At 37.7% G+C, this 20386-nt stretch overlaps 1 protein-coding gene across 4 annotated transcripts in view; it reads left to right on the top strand.

Annotated features, from left to right (window-relative positions):
- ATP8A1 (ATPase phospholipid transporting 8A1) overlaps nucleotides 1-20386 on the top strand; it is a 267599-nt gene that overhangs the window by 150476 nt on the left and 96737 nt on the right. For all 4 annotated transcript variants that reach the window (XM_030921962.1, XM_010363768.2, XM_030921978.1 and 1 more), the window contains 2 exons: nucleotides 14110-14248; nucleotides 17808-17872. In XM_030921962.1, coding sequence (XP_030777822.1) covers nucleotides 14110-14248; nucleotides 17808-17872 — 204 coding nt within the window. The remainder of the gene's footprint in view (nucleotides 1-14109; nucleotides 14249-17807; nucleotides 17873-20386) is intronic.

Genomic DNA, 20386 nt, shown 5'->3' with positions numbered 1-20386 from the left:
CTAGCTTGCCACTAGATAACTCTTCAATAGCACTCATGTTTGTGTTGCATAGAATCAAACTAGCCTGTCTGCTGCAGTTTACTTGATCTTTTCTCCAGGTAAGTAAAGACTGATAACTTTGTTCTTCTTTCCTCTCTCTCAAACTGTGTACTTCCTTGTGCCTCTGTCTTGAGAAGTGGCTAGTGTTACCAGTACCTCCCTGGACTATTTTCCCCCTCTGCTCCTCACCTCCCCTCCCTTTATGTAGTATGGGGATACCATGTTCTAGCTGCAGATGGTTTTCTTTTTTCCACAAGGTCGCCATATGCAACTGGAGATATTGGTCTCCTGTCTCCTCAACAGATTATCACTTTTTATGGAAGGTGATTGTTTCCCATATAGCCTTTATATTTTGTAAGGGGAAGATCCCTAAATATAAATATAAGCTCACATATATCATACCTGTATATATAGAGATAGATATGTAGATATATCTAGATATCTCCTCCTTATATTTGAACTTTTTATTCTGCTTATTTATAAGAAGACATGCAATAGCATGTGTGGTGTCTTCCAGGATGATACTCGCACCCTAAATTTTATAGGTATACACACACCAGGGGGCTTGTTATCAATTGACTTATTTCAATGTGTCTCTCGCCTATCTTCCCCACTCCTTCCCTACCCACTCCTTCCCTCCCCCGTCCCTCCCTCCACCTTCTCTCTCTCCACTTCCTAACATATTTATATATGATCGTGTCTTTGGGGTATTTATGTAGTGAAATAAAATAATCTGAAGCCATAATCATAATCTCTTTTAATCTGCCTAGCTAAAGTCATATATCTTAAAGCATTAGTGCTATTGATTTTTAATCTTTGCTTCCCTTACTTTTTTAAGAATTTAAAAAAAAAATCCAGTTGGAAATGATTTTTTTCCTGTCTCTGAATGTAAGTAAGGCAGCCTTGCCTCCCATCCTCATGAGACAGAATTAGTATGTAATAAGTCAGAATAAAAAATATATATTTGAAAATGGATTCTAAACATATTACGTTGTTTCCACTTGAAGCACAACTTCAGTTCTAGAGTTGAATGTTTAATGCACCTAATATCCTTACTCTCTGGATGTCCTAGAGTTTTTTATAGATTAAATATTCTAGGTTTAACAGTTACGTTTCTTGTTCTTTTAATAACTGATTAAAAGCCTTGCAACCTCCAGCTTTTAACTGAAATAGATGTTCAACGTTTTCCCAGCAGATGGCGATCATGAGCTACATTAAAAATTTAAGTTGACAGGCAATCCATTAAAAGTGGGGGGGGGGTGTATACACATATACGCACACATCTATATATGTGTCTATATGCATCTATATAAACTATAGTTTACAGATGATAGAAACCTCCTTTATGGCTGCTTTTTACCTAAAATACATGAAAACGGGAATTTATAAGTAATTTGTCTTTACTTCATAGTAAGCCATGCCTCTATTGTTGAAAATCTAAGATCCAGAAAGATTAAGAGATTGGGTCATTTACTCGGCCAACCTGCTCCAAATGAAGACTAATTCTGTGTCCATCTCTACTCCTGAAACCGGAGCTTCATTTGGTGATCCATTTAAATAACTTTCATCAAGCAGTTCATGTTTACATGCTCATGCACAGGCAAATGAGGCCGTGGCCCTCTGGGTACCACAGTCTGAGCAAATTCCCCAAATGAAGAAATCTGGAGGAACCCAGAAAGGTGACCCACAAATTTGATCCAAAGGAAGCTTTTGGAGAGGTGGTAACTTTTGAAATGGGCCTCCAAGGATTATTTTACCAGTTAGAGGAGAGCAGACATCTTTTTAGGGAAAAAGAATAGACAAAATAGACCAGATGTGATGGCTCACACCTGTAATCCCAGTATTCTGGGAGGCCAAGGTGGGAGGATCATTGAGCCCAGGAGTTTAAGACCAGCCTGGGCAAACATAGGGGGAGACGCTCTCTCTACAAATAATTTTTAAAAATTAGCTGGATGTGGTAGCATGCACCTGTGGTCCCAGCTACTCAGGAGGCTGAGGCAGGGAGAATTGCCTGAGCCCGGGAGGCTAAGGCTGCAGTGAGCTGTGAAAGTACCACTGCACTCCAGCCTTGGTGACAGAGTGAGACCTTGTCTCAAGGTTAAAAAAAAGTAATAATAAAATTAAAAAAAAAAAAAAAAAAGATAAAATAACACAGGGATCTTTGTGACCAAGCTGTTTTTCTGAAGTGTTTCCATTAACTGCAATCATAGGAGGGCTGTAGGATTTTTAATATAGAGAGCCAGAGTTATATCACTTCTTTTTTGGTCTCAGATTCTATTCTTTGTTAAAATCAGCTGGGATGAGTGTTCAGAAGTTGTGATTTACTGCCATTAAAACCACCTAGTGAGGCAAGTTTCAGCATGTCAGACCACAGATTCTTCCAGCATGTTACCCTGGCTTTAAATTGAGCAAATACAGTCCTAGGGTTCATCCATTGTCTTCTTCCTTATCTACTTTAACTGAGACATGCCGTTTATGTAACTTATTTTTTATGTGATTGGAATCCATGTTTATGTAGACCATAATATTGGTCTTAGCATGTCATTATTGGACTTAGCATATCAGACAGTGAATTTTTAAACTGTGAGGGTCGTTTTCACTTTTTTTTTTTTTTTTAGAACAGAATTTTCCAAACAAACTGCCTAAATCATAATATATATAATTGACGAAAGCAGGGCTGCTTTGGCTGGAATGGAAGAGTAGAGAGGAGATCCAAACTGGCTTTCCCCTCGGCCTCTACCTTGCCCTCATGGGTGCTCCAGGCGGGGCTTGTTGTGACTCTGAGGATCCACTAAGCACAGTTTGAAAACCATATATTACATTTGTATGTGGACTTTTTAGAAAACGAATTCCAGAAAAGATGAGAACATCATTGTGCCCATATGCAAGCTGTTTCTGAACATATTTGAATTGATATGTCATTGCCACATTAATGGTAGTATTACATTCACAACATTCAAAATATAAAAGATTTGTAAAATTTTTCCTAAAATAATATTTTAGTACAAAATAAGAGGAAATGTTACAATAGGATTAAGGTTGTACTTTTAAACCCTGCTGTCTCCCTCTTGTCCCTCCGACGTTTGTTCAAACTGGTAATTCAGTTTTTAAGATTAAGTTAAATCCTTATTCCTTTGGGTACTGTAACTCGTAGCATAAGCTGAAAAAAATATCCAAAGAGACCGAAAATATACAAGAAGGCATTTGTCCTTTGGTTGTGATGCTTAGTTACTCAGGTATGTTACTACCCAGCATAATGAGTGCTAGAATGTGCTGCCTTCACTCTCAGGGCACACTACGGGAAGGAGGATATGGAAAGTTTGAAAAAGACCACTGGGTATTGTTATCCCTATTGACAGTCATCCTGAGATGAGAGGATTTGGGACTTTTAAATCTATCTATAAAATATAATTATCAGCTCTGTTCCAAAACTGTACTGTTTGAGATCCAGTACTTGCATTCATATGGTAAGCTTTTCAGGATATTTCTGAAAATTGTAATGCTGAGAGTTGTTTCACCCATCAGTTGCCGACACAGCTTTTTCCTTTGTTTTTTCTTTTGCTGTTACTAAATAAATCAAGAGGTGACACTGATTACTAGGAAGGCCTAACTTGTTCAGGAATAAGAAAGCTCACATGGTTAAAATGCAAATGGGACTATCATATTGGATACTTCAGTTGTCTGGACCCACTTTGCTAAGGAGAATTGCAGGTTCATAGTGGGTATCGTGGACAGTAACACCTCTTAGTCTCTTTTTGTCACCACTTAGGAGAATTTACAGTAGTCTCATTCTTTCAGACAACAAACTTGAACTGTTTTATCTCACCCTCATTCTTTTGAAAGGTAGTCAACATATTTGGACTCATAATTTTAGATTGGGAAACCACTTACAGTGTCAGCCTATATTTTTTAAATCAGATTTTTTTTTTTTTTTTTTTTGAAATGGAGTCTCGCTCTGTCTCCAGGCTAGTATGTAGTGTCGGCTCACTGCAACCTCTGCCTCCTGAATTCAAGCGATTCTCCTGTCTCAGCCTCCTGAGTAGCTGGGACTACAGGCTCCCGCCACTACGCCTAGCCAAATTTTTGTATTTTTAGTAGAGATGGGGTTTCACCATGTTGGCCAGGATGGTCTTGATCTCCTGACCTTGTGATCCACCCACCTCAGCCTTCCAAAGTGCTGGGATTACAGGGCTAAGCCACCATCCCTGGTCTAAATCAGATTTTTAAAATTAAAATTTTGTATTTTCTCAAGAAGAATTGTAAATAACAGAATAATTATGAAGTTTTATGTTTCATTGGCAGGGGTTTCTCTGATTATTTCTCACGTTTGATCTGTCACTTTAATATATCAGGAGCCAGGGTGATATCACTTCTTTCTGGTCTGAGCTTCTATTCTTTATTAAAATTTATTTACTTTTATTCTAACTTATTTCTAAGACATTATAAATTATGTTTTGTCTCATATTCATACTATGCTACTAGATTCCTTTGAAAATTAGTAGTACAGAAGTCTGATCTTTCTTCCTTATTTTATAATTAAACCATTGTTTGAAATATGAAGGTGTGCCTTCGTGGAATACATGATTTTTTGAAAATGTTTAATATTTATCTGCTTCAACAGAAAAATGCAATTATGTCTTTAGTACTGCATAGATTACCTACTAATAAATTCTGTGTTTCTGAAAGCAAATCATTTATCTTGAGCATTACAGAAAACAGTGTAAGCTATATAATACCTGCCTAGATTCATCACTGATTAAAGCAGATTTCCCTGGTGATAAGATTTTGCTTTTTCTCTTATTACGATGCATGGATTTGGAAACTTTTTAAATGGAACTTATCCAATGCTTTCATCTGTTCAAGTTCTTCTGAAATAGGTTATGGGTTAGAGGATCATTTCTGAGCTTAAGAGTAAACTCAGAACACTGTAATTCTGTTGTCAAGCCTTTTTTGATCAGGTAGCAGTGTTGTGTTTTATGTGCATTTTGTAGTTTGTGATTGATGTATGTCATCCACTAGATGGAAGTTTCACGAAAGCAGGGACTGTGTTTATCATATTTATCACTGTGTCTCCAGCGCTTGACTGACTAGCCTATGTTAACCACTCAATAAATATTTGATGACTAAATGAATTATTCATTTAAATAATTAATTCAGAAGTTGGAGCTTAATAAGTGCTTGCTTAATGAAAGCCTGCCCCCATTAACAAATCTAGTTCATGCTTTCCACGCATTGAAGGCACTGGTATCAAATGTGCTATCACTAAGGATTAATTTAGGGGTATGTTAGAAAAGAAGCCAAGACTTTTACAGAAGGCATTCTTTAGAAATTTAGACTCGTTCATTTATAAAACCTGTCTTCAAAGTTGCTTAATATATAAATGTGAGAAAATCATGGGTTGGAAAGATTCAGCAACAAATATCTGAGCACCACTGCGTGGCAGGCTCTGTTCTAGGCTCTGGGGCTCAGCAGGGAGAGGATAGAAGAATTTCTGCCTTTTGTTTCAGTGTTGGGAGATAGGTAGTGAATGTGTAAACTAAAACAACATCGTTCCAGACAGGCTTTAGTGCCTTGGGCACTGAGATAAGGCACTAAGATAGGAACAGTGAGGTAGTGATCCTTTTTTACATTATTTCCTTTACCACTGCTCAAAACGTGGTTGGCATTTGGGGGATGGTTAAAGAGTCCCTTAATGTGGCATAATATAGATCAACCATTACATTCAGTGTGACTAAACAACAATTTAGCGCCCTTTGCAACATATGGCAACAAATGGTTTAGAGGATTCCTAGAGAAATATAAAACTTAATGGAAAACAGGACTTTTCTTGAGCATTCATGACTGCGAAGTTCACAGTAACTTCTGTATTAGAATGGAATGCTTTTTCAGATAAAACTACCACATCTATTCTTAGTAGCTGCACATATCACTTTCATTTGTGCTGAAAGCGAAATGAAAATTTACGTGATGTACAGGTGATTTCATGGTTTAAAATTCCAGTAGTTTCCTGTTCTATTTGCTTAAGAACATTTGTAGTTAGCTCATTTAATAAGACCTGCCACTTTCTGAGCATTTACTAAGCTCCACATCTTCTACTCTTCACCCTGATTATTTAGTGGGAGGGCCTCTAAAATGATACACAACATGATCCACTGGGGTGAGCAAGAAAATGTTAGAACTTCTGTTTGTTTTGTCTCATCTTTTTTAGTTTTTGCATTTTATAATATGCATAATTTATTAATTTTAATGTTTTACAAAAATATAACTGTCATAAGTATGTATTCAACATTTTTTTCTAATATACTCAAAAATGTTTGTGATAACTGATGTAATTTCATCTGCAGAACATCCTTATTAAAGTATGTTATTAGGCTTATCTTGCTGTTGTGAAAGTTGATTCTTTGGTAAGTTAAGTTACTTACTTGCTGAGGGACCCATATCCAGTGGTTGGCAGAGCAGGGATGCAAATCCCAGTTCTGTCTTAATTCCAGATCCCATGTTAATAATCTGTAAGTTATGTTGCCAACTTGCTTTCGAAGAAAGTAAGAATGTGTACAAAATATTGGAGACTTGAAAAATAAAATGAAATCAATTGTGCAGTTGCATAATCACTAGATCAGCACTCAGGATGGGAAATGGGAGTCACTGGCCTGTTTGGGACTCGATGACTTAGTGAGGCAGCCTCTATGTACTCTATATGCTGTATTCCATTTTCCTTGAAAATAAGATGGAAATATGTTTTTCATGATTTTCCCTCAACTGGCCATTAGAATCTTCTTATTTAAAGTACTTAAGATTTCCTTAGATCTCTAATCACATGCTCCTCCTTTCTGGTATGATAGGTTCCTTCTTATGAATGCTTCGTGGTAGATTTTCCACCCTGGGTATTGCTGTCTTCTCACTCAGATAAGATGGATATGTTGTTTTTGCAAGTTACACCCAGTCACCTCTCATATCCTGATTCCTGTCAGCTGGGTGTGTGAATTCTGGCCTTATAACTAAGCCCTTGGCTTTGTGAGTTCAAATGTGATTTCTAAGGTTTGAAAAGCACCAAGTTAAAATCTATTTCTTGGCCTTAGAAAAATTAACCAGTTGAATGATTTCTCCAGAAGCAGGCAAATGAGCCATTCCAATGGTTTAGTGACTTAATGCTGTCAGTCTTGTTTTTTGTTTTTTTTTTTTTTTTGAGGCGGAGTCTCGCTCTGTCGCCCGGACTGGAGTGCAGTGGCCGGATCTCAGCTCACTGCAAGCTCCGCCTCTCGGGTTTACGCCATTCTCCTGCCTCAGCCTCCCGAGTAGCTGGGACTACAGGAGCCCGCCACCTCGCCCGGCTAGTTTTTGTATTTTTAGTAGAGACGGGGTTTCACTGTGTTAGCCAGGATGGTCTCGATCTCCTGACCTTGTGATCCGCCCGTCTCGGCCTCCCAAAGTGCTGGGATTACAGGCTTGAGCCACCGCGCCCGGCCAATGCTGTCAGTCTTAGTACTGTAGACCAGATTAAAGGGAAAGGAAAGAAGGCGTTAGGTCTCTTTAAAACAAGGATGATACCCAGTGGAATGCAGAACACAGGGGAGCCCAGCAGCCTCTGAGAACCAGTGTTATAGAATGGCTCTGAGAATCCCACAGCACATCCTAATTCCAGAGTTAACGTATTTTAAACCTCAAGAGAATGGTGACTGCAGTGGCCTCTTAATTTATCATGCAGGCTTCTTTTGTCCTAATCCAACCCCAGACAGCTGCTAGTGACCTTTCTGAAATGTAAATCTGATCCTGTCTCTCCTTTTCTAAAATTTGCCAGGGGTCCCTTGCCTTTGGGGTTGTCAGCATCACACACAGACCTTTCCATTTCCATTCCCTGCTGGCTTTTCCAGCCTCATCTTCCTCACTGCCATACCTCACTTCGTCTATCATTTCCATACTGACTAAATGGCAACTTCTCAAAGATTACATGTCTTTTCATACATCTGTCTTTGTACGTGTGATTTCTTCTCGTTTGGAATTGCCTCCCTTATCCTTCCCCACCTCTCCCCATTTCTTGGCTAAACCTTAATTCGTTGTTTAGGATTTAAAGTCAAGTGTCAGCTCATGGATAGATTTTTTTTTTGAGCCATCCAGACTAAGATAATACCTCATTCCTGTGTTTATCTTTGTACTCACACAAAAGTACATATATAGCGTATAACATACAATATGTATAACATTTTTTAAGATAGGGTGTAACATATAATGTGATTCTTTCAGGGGAGCACTGTTTCTCTCCGATGATAATCCTGTATTATAGTTTATTGTAGTTTGAAACTGCAAGGAAAAGAAAGAGAATTGGTACCTGAGGGTCTAAGGCCAGGCTAAGGGAAAATGGTAGGAGTTGGACATGGGGATGTCTGTAGTGATCAGAGAAGCTGGACCCAGGTGCAAAGATAGGACGCTCACAAGCATTCTACATCAGGAGTTGCAAACTCCAGCCCAAGGGCTAAATCCACCCACTGCCTATTTGTAAATAAAGCTTTATTGGAACACAGCTACATCTATTTGTTTACATGTTGTCTTTAACTGTTTTCATGCTACCACAGCAGAATTCAGTAGTTGCAACAGAGAATATATGGGCCTCAAACTCTTAAAATATTCACCATCTGTCCTTTTGCAGAGAAAGCTTGTCAGCCCTGCTGTAGATCAGCAATTCTCATAGTTAGGTTCTCAGACCAGCAGCTTTGCAACCACTGCATGTTTCCAGGCTTCACCATAGGCCTATTCAAGTGAGGAATTCTGGACGTAGGGCCCAGCAATCTGTGTTAATAAGCTCTTCGGGTGATTCTGAAAATTAAAGTTTGAAAAGCACCATCTAGATTTCTGGCCCAGTGGCTAATTACTTGGGACTTAATGACAACCAGGCAGTCAGGGTTTAGGAGAAACACCAGTAAGGCAAGGAGGTACAATTAGAAAACGAGGCAGCCAGGAAGCCAAGGAGAGTTTCTAACGAAGCTTTCTGAAATAAAAATTTCATGCAGGAAGGAACTCACTATTGTATCCCCGGCACACGTACCTGCCCAGAAGTACCTGCTTAGGGTATATTTGTGAATGAATGCAGGCATGCGTGTGTGCTTGCAAAGGAGCTAATCCCGAAATAGGACCCTGAGGCCTGCAGGTAGGAATAGGGAAATAGGTACACCTGACAGGGGTGCCTCAGGACTGAGGCTGAAACCCACCATAGAAATGAAGTATTATTGAAGACCAAGAACAGACACAAAAGTTTAAAAACCTGATGATTTGAACAAAATTCTAATTTTCATCTGATCTCAGTTTTACATCCCATTTGCTTCCTTGGGTATGCATTAGTTTTTAGTGTTTTGTCCTTACGGTGGTAGCTCAGCTGTGCCTCTAGTTGACCTTAGACAATTTACTCCATCTCCACAAAGCTATTAACTGAATTAATAAGTGTAAAGCACTTAGCCGTGCCTGGTACAATTTTTCTATTCATGAAATGCTGGTTTCCTCTTCAACATCTTCCTAGTCATAATCTTGTTTCATATGGAAATAAATCTTACTAGTATTTATGCACATTTACTCCAATGGTACAATTTTGTTTAATAATATTACTTTGTCTTTAAGGACATTGCTACCAAATAGCCCATGTTGTAATCTGAAGCCTGGGTTGATAAGAGTTTGATTATTATACTTTTCTCATTTAGGAGCACATCACAAACTTTTAAAAAATATGACATCATCTAAGCACTGACATAATGTTTGCTAATATGGGAATAGGTCACTTTGAGGTTCCATTATTTCGCAAAATATATAGGTATTGGGGAAAAACCATAATTTCTAAAACTATCATAATACATTTTACCAGTCTCTACCTGAAGCTTTCTGTCCTCACTTAGAGTAGAAATGTTACATTTATGTGCCTTTTTAAAAATTCTGCATACATTAGGAACATCTGAAAGAGAAAATAAGATTACTGGAGGCTTTACTAGGTGAATAAACATTATTTTATGATTTTTTCAGTGATAACTAAATCTATATTATATCAAAGAGTCATCAACCTTGAGCCTTTATAACATTTAGCATGGTGACATTTAGAAAGTAAAATTAGTGTTTGGGGTTTTTTTTAATTCCATAAATGCCATGGGAATTTTATCGCATTTCAACACTTGCTGAATATGTAATTCCCCTAGTGCCCATTAGTGGCCATCTGTGTAAGGTAATACATATTTGGGATGAAATTGATTACGGCCTAAACACTCTTGTGTTATGATCAGGAAAAGCACGCAAAGTTCAAATCTTTTTTTCTAATGATCATTATATAGCTAACAGTATTAATTTACAAAAGCAGAACAGCCTATCACTCAAGATTCTAATCTCATCATAAATGATACCAGGGCAAAAGGAAAGGAGTCTGCAGAGCCTTCTGCTGAAATTAACCAGTGCTGTTCTCAAGGAGCTCTTAGGATAAAGGGAAAATTAATACGCTTTTGGAGTACAGTGTTTCCTTCATAGGCATCAAAGTAGCACCATTACAATTTTGCTGAATATTCAGAAATGTTTTATTCTTCTTCTTAAGGATTTGTGTTAAAACCACCAAAACACTCCATGTTAACCTACTTGTGTGACTTTTCTCAGCATACCTTGCTGGCCCTACATCTTTGATCCTTTATGTTATTTGTGCCTGCTTTGAAAATGTTTCTCTTTTACCTGTGCAAAACTAGATGCCTTCTTTCTTTCAAATGATTTCAATGTGATCTCTCCAGTGAAGTCATTTTATTTTTATAGGTATGTGAGTGGTAGTGTATATTATATTGGTATACTTTCTGAGCTCATTTTCCCCCTTAGACACAGAAAATATATAAAATATTTGTTTATATATTTCTAATGAATGTGGTCATATCTTGGCTCCCACATTATCTAGTTACCCCAGTGTTTTGGGAAACATATTGCAAAAAAAATTTTTGCAGGAAATTTTGAGGGCTTGTATTACTAAACTGTCCCCATGATCACTAAAAAAAAACCTTATCATGTCTTGGGTAAAATACTTAAAATTTGAACACAACTATATCCTGATCTTCATTGGGATGTGAGCCAGAATGATTTAACTGCAAATGCCCTAAAAGTAGCAGAAGATTTGAAAGAATCATTGTGTAAACATTTAAATTCAATAATTACGATGCTGGCATCATTGATGCTGAATTTTTCTTCATTTCCTTTCTTGAACTTCTTGATGATAATTATTCATCAGGTTATGGTAGATTTCAAGTCTGCTTCCCATTAAAGGAAATAAAATAATACTATCTTCTTGAAGGAAATTTGCCTTCCTGTATCATATATTATATACTAAGAAGTCATGCATCAAGTGTGTCTAATAACTATCCATATTATTTGGAATATATTGAAAATAAAATGATCTAGATTGCAGCAGTATTTTTATAATTTCTGGATTTTGCTCTTGTCATTAGCTCACTTAGCAAACATACTAAATGCTGACATTCAATGCTGTGGAGTCATTAAGATGAGCAAGACATGGTCCCTACTTTTGAGCAAACATACCTTACTCTTGCATTTACACTTCTCTTAATGTAAGGTATATAAAGATGAGCAAAGTTCTGTAGGAGAACAGCAGAGGGGAAATTTTGTTTTAAGAAATAAAGGAAAGCTTAAAAGAAACAATAACTTTTGAGTTTGGTTTTGTAGGAGGAACCAAGTTTCACTAGGCAAGGCAATGGGGGACGTGTGTGTATCTACTTAGATATACATACTTATGTATACACAGACAAGCACTATGCATATGCATGCCCATCCTGTATGGCCACTATAGCAGGGACTGTTGCCTGGGCAATTTAGCACTCATTCCCATCCCCCTTCTTCCTCAACAGCTCTACTATGGAGCCTGGAAAAGTTAAATAGAAATAGTTAGGGTTAGCCTTGTAAAACTATCTGGCCAACTAGTATTTGGAAATATGCTGAGGGCTTTTCAAAAACACTTTGCTTTTCATATAAGAGATAGATACAGTTGGTATTTTTGTCTTCTATATGGCCTTTATAATTATACCTTGGGACATTGGGAGAGGTCAGGAGAATTAGTTGACATATGGTCGAGCTACAAATTTAATGTCCACAACTGCACACTTCAGTACTACTTAAGTGAGGAAAGTTAATTTATTTAAGCCATTGTTAGATTTTTCTATTACTTGCAGCCAAAAGCATTCCAAACTAATGCAGGTATAAATTACATGCATGCATACACACACACTTTCTCTCTCACTTGTATATTTATATATATAGTTAACTTATTTTTCTTGCCTAACCAAAGCTTGAGACTAATTTTAGACTTCAATTTTGGTGAAAAATAAGGAAAAGTAGAAAATGGCTTTCTTTGTTATCACCACTTCTGGCAGTATCCTCAATACTTACTTTCCCTTGCATTCATTCTGCCCTCAGCTATATTTTAAATGGAAAAAAATGAAGGCAAGAGAGGAGAAAATGAGAAGAAAGATAATTGCTGACGAGGATCACGCTGGAGATTGAAACAGGGCAAGACTGAGAATCAGTTGGTTGCGGCCTGCCAAGCACTGTTAGGAAGGGTACCCCACTAGCAACAGTGCCTAGGCACGTGATGGAAATAAAATTTTATATCTTAATCCATCACTGCATTCTTATGTGTATTTAGGACCAAGAACAGCATTACCTATGTCCACTTGGCAAACCAGGTTTCCCTCACAGCCAAGACATTGTTCTCTCCCCCTTACCACCTCCGTTTAAGAAGATGGAAGTAGAAACCATTCTTTCTCATGAGAAATTAAAACAGCTTTTGGCTGGGCGTGGTGGCTCATGCCTTTAATCCCAATACTTTGGGAGGCCAAGGTGGGCAGATCACTTGAGGCCAGCAGTTTGAGACCAGCCTGGCTAACATGATGAAACCCCGTCTCATATAAAAATTAGCCCAGTGTGGTGGCACACACCTATAATCCAAACTACTCTGGAGGCTGAAGCAGAAGAATCACTTGAACCCGGGAAGTGGAGGTTGTGGTGAGCCAAGATGGCACCACTGTACTTTAGTCTGAGCAACAGAGCAAGACTCCATCTCAAAATAAATAATAAAAATAACAGCTTTCCCCAGAGCCCATTGGTTGTGTTTGTTCTTATAGCAAAGACATGATATCTAATGAGCAAGAGATATTTGAGTCCGATCTTCTGCTACACAAATGTGGAACTATGTGAAAAACATCCAACTTGTTCTTCCTTGTAGAGACTAATATCACTTTGTTGTTCTTTTCCTCATGGTTTCTAATTGTTGTGTATACATTTTCTGACACTGCATCAAACTGCAATTTAATAGTATTAACAGGTAACCTTACTCTTTTTCAAACAGGTCAACAAGATTGCGTCTTCACTGTGGTGGTCTCCCATAGGGGTGTGTGTGTGTTAGAATGCCTATCCTTTTTAACTGACTTTTTTTTTTTTTTTTTTTTTTTTTTGAGACAGAGTCTCGCTCTGTCGCCCGGGCTGGAGTACAGTGGCACAATCTCGGCTCACCTGCAATCTCTGCCTCCCAGGTTCAAGAGGTTCTCCTGCCTCAGCCTCCCGAGTAGCTGGGACTACAGGCACATGCCACCATGCCCAGCTACTTTCTTGTATTTTTAGTAGAGATGGGGTTTCAGCATATTAGCCAGGTTGGTCTCGAGCTCCTGACCTCAAGTGATCCACTCGCCTTGGCCTCCCGAAGTGCTGGGATTACAGGCGTGAGCCACCGTGCCCAGGCTGGTTTTAACTGATTTTGGATTTTACTCCCCTTCTATGCAAGTTTATTTTAGAATCTGTTCCTTACCTTAGGGGTTACGTTAGACAGCTTCAGGGAGCCTCAGTCTAATGCCTAAAGACTGGATGAAAGTCAAGGATATTTCCGAGAGAAAACTCAATGGGATAGTTGGAATTTGCACCAAAGTCCGTGAATTATCATTTAGTCTCTGATTTTAAAACATATACACACTTCAATTTTTTGTTTTTGAAGAATGTGAGTGGATTTTTTTTTTTTTTTTTTTTTTTTTTTTTTTTTTGATTTCTACCACTAATTTTTTTCAGAATCTTCAACTACTTGGAGCAACAGCCATTGAGGATAAATTACAAGATCAAGTGCCTGAAACCATAGAAACGCTAATGAAAGCAGACATCAAAATCTGGATCCTTACAGGGGACAAGCAAGAAACTGCCATTAACATTGGTAATTCACCTAGTTCAAGTTTTACGTGTTGGTGCTTTTTAATAAGTTGATATATTTTAGAAGATGGATTTGAGACATTTCAAGATTCAAAAGATTTGATATGTCAAGATTGGAATATTCCAATCTTTTTTCACCTTTGCATCTCTGCCTCCCACACATTCCATCCATAAGTGGCACATGTGGATAACATTTCTGCAGTTGTCTGGAAATTGGGCTTATGGAATATTTATGTATTGACACTTGATATTGTGACCAAAAGTTATTTTAAGATAATAGGAAAGAAGAAGATTGCCAGTTTGTATTCGTACTATGTTAATCCCATTTTTTGGAAAGACTTTATAGTAGCTCAGGGTGCCATGAGAAAATACCACACACCAAGTGGTTCAGGCAACAGAAATTTATTTTCACACAGTTCTGGAAGCTTCAGATCTGGAAGTTCAAGATCAAGGTGCCTGCAGGGTTGTTTTCTGGTAAGGCCTCTCTGCCTGACTGTCGTCACGTGGCTCCTCTTCTGTATACTACTCCTTATGTCTCTTCCTCCTGAGACACCAGTCCTATTGCATTAGAGCACTGTCTTAGTCCATTCTGTCTGCCATAACAAAATACCATGAGCTGGGTGGCTTATGAACAACAAATTTATATCTCATCGTTCTGAAGGCTGAGAAGCCCAAGGTTAAGGCACCAGCATATTTGGTGTCTGATGACTGCTGGCCTTCTGGTTCATAGATAGCACCTTCTTAACTGTGTTCTCACATGGCAGAAGGGGCAAGGCAGCCCTCTGAGGCCTCTTTTATAAGGGCACTAATCCTATTCATGAGCTCTCTGCTTTCATGACCTAATCATCTCCCAGAGACCCCACTTCCTACTGTCACCATACTAGTGATTGGGTTTCAGCATATGAATTTGGGGGAGCACAAACATTCAGACCATAGCAGGCCTCACCCTTATGGTCTCATTGAACCCTAATTACCTCCTTAAAGACTATGTCCAAATATAGTGTCACTGGTGGTTAGGAGTTCAGCATAGGAATTGAGATGAGTGGTGGTGGGGAGAACAATTGAGTCCCTAACAGAGGTCTTACGCAGGGAAAGTTATTTGGGATTAGAAGCCTGTAGTACCAGCAATATGCCAAAAAAGAAAAAAAAAATGTTTTTTCCCCAAATTTAGTAAAAGTAGGTAGCTTGAGCACTATAAACCCTGACATAGATTTAGCCTCTTGATATTAATCATATATATTACATAAAAAATTCCACCCAAGTTGAAGGAAGTATTTTAGGGGAGTTCACAGCATGAAACCACATTTTTAGAATGTCATTTTAAAATATTCTGTATTTTTAAAAATTTTAGCTAGTATTTATTTTAGAAGTATTAGCAGTCAGCCTAACATATCCTGTAAATATAAAACTCTACTTCAAATTTATAGCAAATTGATGTTATTAATAGAAAATTCATTTGTTCTTTAAAAAACTAGAACTTTACAAACCACACAAGTTGTTAATTTTGATTGTAAAAATTATTGCTGTTATTAGAAAATGGAAAGAAGATGTATGAGAAGGAAAATAATGGTGAAATGCAGAATGTATTAAAATTGGGAGACCTAAAAACACAAATATGGTAAGACAGACTACAGATAGAAAATATATGACAATAAAGGGCGGTAATGTGGAAAATAGGCAGTCAAGGGTACCAGTAGTTCAGGATATGTTCACTATTGTAGATGTTCATATGAAAAAAGAATATGGTAGTGGTTTCTGGCAACATTTAACATTCAGAATCTTGAGCCATGATTGGTTCCTAGAAAAAGGTAGGGAAGATTCACCCATTCAGCATAATTGTGGTATCTACAGTGCCAGGTACCAGTTAAGTGCAAGGAGGAGAGCAGGAAACAAAATAACCCAAAAAAATCTCTGCCCTTGTGGAGTTCAGATACTAGTCAGAGAAACACAGCAATAAAGTAAATTAGAAAAGTACATAGTATAATAGATATTAGTGATCGCTATAAAGAAAACTGAAATGGGAGGGAAACACAGGGCATTGCACAGAGGGATTTGGTTTTAAATAGTGAAGTCAGGAAGAACTTATTGAGATGGTGACATCTGAGGAAAGACCTAAAAGAGGAGAGGGAGCTTGTTGCGTGATGATTAGAGAAAAGCTGTCTTCTGTTACAGAAACAGCACAAAAGCAAAAGGAAGAATAGTAGTAGAAGAGATCTTCAGCATAGCAGTGTCCAGGGTGGATGGGGCCTCCCAGGCCACTGTCAGGACTCTGCATTTACTCCAAGTAAACAGGGAAATCACTTGATGGTTCTCAGCAGAGGAAAGACATGCTCTGACTTTCCTGTAAAAACAGTCACTCTGGCAGCTAGGCTGAAAATGGACTCAGAGGGAAGCAAGTGTAGAAGCTGGTAGACCAGGAAATAAGCTATTACATTAATCCAGGGGAAATATAATGGAGGCTTGGACCAAGGTGGTAACAAGGGAAAGGGTAAGAAGTGTTTGGGTTCTTGATGTGTTTTAATGGTAAGAAGTGGTTGGGTTCTTAATATGTTTTAAAGGTAGAGACAACAAGATTGATAGATGTAGAGTATGAGAGAAAGAAATAGATCAGGTTCCTTCAAGGTTTTTGGCCTTAGCATCTGAAGGATGGAGTTACCATTAACCCAAATGATGAAAACTGAAGGGAAAGTAGGTTTTCTTGATGGAGGTTGGAGGAGTGTGGTCAGGAGCCTGGTTTTTGAGTAGGCTGACTTTGAGATGATGGAAATGCCTACTTCCTACCTAAGTGTCTGCAGTTAAGTAAGCACTTGCATATGAGAGTGTGGAGTTCAGGAAGGAGGGCTGAGTGGAACTTAGGAGTTTCAGAATGGTCGACATTTGGATGATATATGAAATCATGAGATGGAATGAGATCACAAAGGCCATGTGAGTATAGATGGAATTATTTTAAATAGCATGGTATTTTTAAAATGTGACATCAGCAGAGTTGCCTCTTCTTCAGACACAGCTGTAGCGAACAGGTACAGAGTAGGCCAAGTTGGATTTAACAAAGGGGGGATTTTTGCCCTGCAGTAAGTATAACAAAGCAAGAGAAGGCAGGAAAGTAGAGGATGTACTGATTCTCCCAGGAAAGGAGACGGTGATGGGATCAGCGGATCCAAGAGGCAGCCACCTGCACCTTCCCTAGGTGTCTAGAGAAGGGTTCTGTTATTCTATTTTCTAGAAACAATCATTGGCCTATCTTTTGCTCTTCATGTTGGTCATCATGAAGGGTATTACAAATCCATTTGTCAGTTTTCAGGACATCAAGAATACTTACCACCATCTCTTTCCAGATGTCTTTGTAGCCTTAACAGGCCAGATGTATTTGTTGCATATCCCTTCTATGGCAAGCAAGAGCATTTCATTTTTAACTTCCTACAAACCTGGAAAACAACTGGTTGCCCTCAGTCCTTGTAAAATCATCTTTAGGTATTTTCATAGTACATATCATTGTTTTAACATCTTTACCTATTATCTGGAGAAATTAGTTATCAATTAATATACTCTATGTTTGGATACAGGACACTCCTGCAAACTGTTGAAGAAGAACATGGGAATGATTGTTATAAATGAAGGCTCTCTTGATGTAAGTAAAATCATGTATTTTTAAAACTCCTTTAAAAATGTATTCATGTTATTTTATTTTATATTCAGATAGCTGTGGAAATATTTTATCTTCCTGAGGTTCAAAGGTACCTTATCACTGTAGTTCTGTTTTAATGTAATGTACTCTGTTTTGAATCACATTGATGTAAATTGATTCAAGCTTTACATCTGTGACAGCTAAAAGAAATTGCAAAATGATTTGCGTAATATTGTGAGACAGAAAAGTTGTTTTACAAAAGCATTATGTCAAGAGGTTGCTAAGTGACTGCAACTTGCTCATATCCAAGTATTCTGTATATTAAACATTTTATATCTGCTTTAACTTCCAGTGTTAATATATATTTTACCTCTTTTTTAAAAAATGTGGAAGCTATTGAACAACACAAAACAACCATTCCTAGTAAGACAGACTTTCTTTAATGTCCTAACTTCTGGAATGAAATATAAATTCCTAGGATGTCTTTTTTCATGGCTGTGATCACTTGATGTCATATTGGGGAAATGAGGAAAGATTTGTTAGGAATACAGTGTAAAATAGTTAGCAAAATAATATGTAGGTCAAATGACCTGTTAATAGTTTAAAGTAAAGGAGACTATTTGTAATTTTAGGTGGAAGACAGAGCAGTAGAGGTGATTATACAATTTCTTAAAATAGTCATTATGATGCAAAGAACAGAGAAAACCTTGGTAATTAGGGTTGTTGGTGAAGCTGAGAGGCCACATGCATGGAAGGGATGGTGAAGCAGTGACTGAAGAAGGGATGGTGTTGATGCCTTTGTCAGTAACATGGGTTACAGGTGGTGCACAGTTTTTCTTATACCTGAAAGAAATTAGAGACAGGCCCTGTGATGTGGAAGCAAAAGCAGGGCAAGCCACGCTTCCTTTGATATGGTATCCTTTCTGTCTGGCTTTGGGCATTGACCTTCCGTAGCATATGGTAGCCTTGCTTCTTTTGTCTTATTCTTGCCATCATCTTTCTCCAATTCTTGGATAAGCATGTTCTTTAAATGTTTTAAGTATCAAGCAGTGTGAATAGTAATCTTAAGAAAAATTAGAGAAGTGAAATACCAAAAATATTCGTTGTATTGTACCAGTGTGTTGTTAAGACAGTGGCATTTATTTTCATTTTGAGGTTTCTAAGATGGTAACTCAAAATTAATAAACACTTCAAAGATCCTTGGACTACCTGTTTCTACCAGAGCAAACATTGATAGGAGTTTCAAGTTGAATACTAAATTTCAATAAAAGCAAGAACTATGTCTGTCTTTTCTGGTTTATCATTCTTTTTCAGTGCCCTGCAAATGGCCTAGCACATAGTAAGTACACTATAAATAGTTGAGAAATGAGTCACTGAGTAATTTTTAATTAAGGGCTTCTTTAAAAAAAAAAAAAGTATATCAGTTTTAAATTTGGTTATCATTGATCATATCTGATATTTTTTAAGTAAAGTGGCTAAAAATCTCCTTAGCAGTTCAAATAGCAGTTTAAAGATCACAGGCAAACACTGTGGCTGAATGGATTAACACTAATTTGTCCAGCTCCAGACTGCCAGGCATTCTAACACTGCTGTCTGGGGAAGGCTTTTCTCCCAGGGAGTTAAGTGGTGACTTTACAAATCTGACTGTTTAGGGTCAGACCTGCTGCGGTGCACTCATTTGTTTCTCAGCAGGAAAGGAAACATCACTTTGCATAGCTCCTTCCGATCTTGTGTCATAAAACCCATGGCTGAGATTTCAGGCAAATCATTAGATGTGCTAGAGTGCCTGTAGGTAAATCATTATTTTTTCATTGATATGGAAAAGAAAAGCATCCAATCTGTGTTCAAATTGTACTGATCAGTAATGAATAGAATTATTTTATTAGCACAAAGAATAATTAGCATTTAAGTAATGAACTTAGGAATATAATGTCTTAGGAAATGTGAATGTGTGTTTTGTCAAGTGACAATTTTAATGAGTGTACTCAAATCATTCTGTGAAATAGCACAGGGTGAAGAGCACAGTCCCAGTGTGACTGTGTCCCAATCTGACTGTGGGACCTTCAGCAAATTAAAATCAGCTTCTCTGAGCCACTTTTGCTGCCTAGAAAGTAAGGAGAATGTAACCTTTGGCATAGGATTAGCATAGTTAGCACAGTACATGGCACATGTGAAAAAATGAGATGTTATAAAATTTTGTAGAAAAAATATAACTTCAATAGCTTATAAGTTGTTTTGCATAGTGATCATTTTTGTTACTAAAAAATACTATTTCCCTCTATCTTTTACTTTTTTCGCTAAGGTGGCAAGTTACAACTGTAGGTTCTCTTTCACATGACTGATACATATTGAGCATTTTTCTATTCAGATTTTCTACTAAAATATTATTCCTAAAGCTGATAAAATTCAGAAGCTGAATCTCTTTTTCTTGCGTTGAACTTTTATAATGTATCATATTCGGAGCTCTTAAAATTTCAGATAGAAAACCCTTTCTCCTAGTGATCATGATGATGGAAA

The sequence above is a fragment of the Rhinopithecus roxellana genome, chromosome 2 (genome assembly GCF_007565055.1).
Source record: "Rhinopithecus roxellana isolate Shanxi Qingling chromosome 2, ASM756505v1, whole genome shotgun sequence".
Taxonomy (NCBI): domain Eukaryota; kingdom Metazoa; phylum Chordata; class Mammalia; order Primates; family Cercopithecidae; genus Rhinopithecus; species Rhinopithecus roxellana.
The sequence above is the reverse complement of the archived record's forward strand: the minus strand, read 5'-3'. Positions and strand labels throughout refer to the sequence as shown.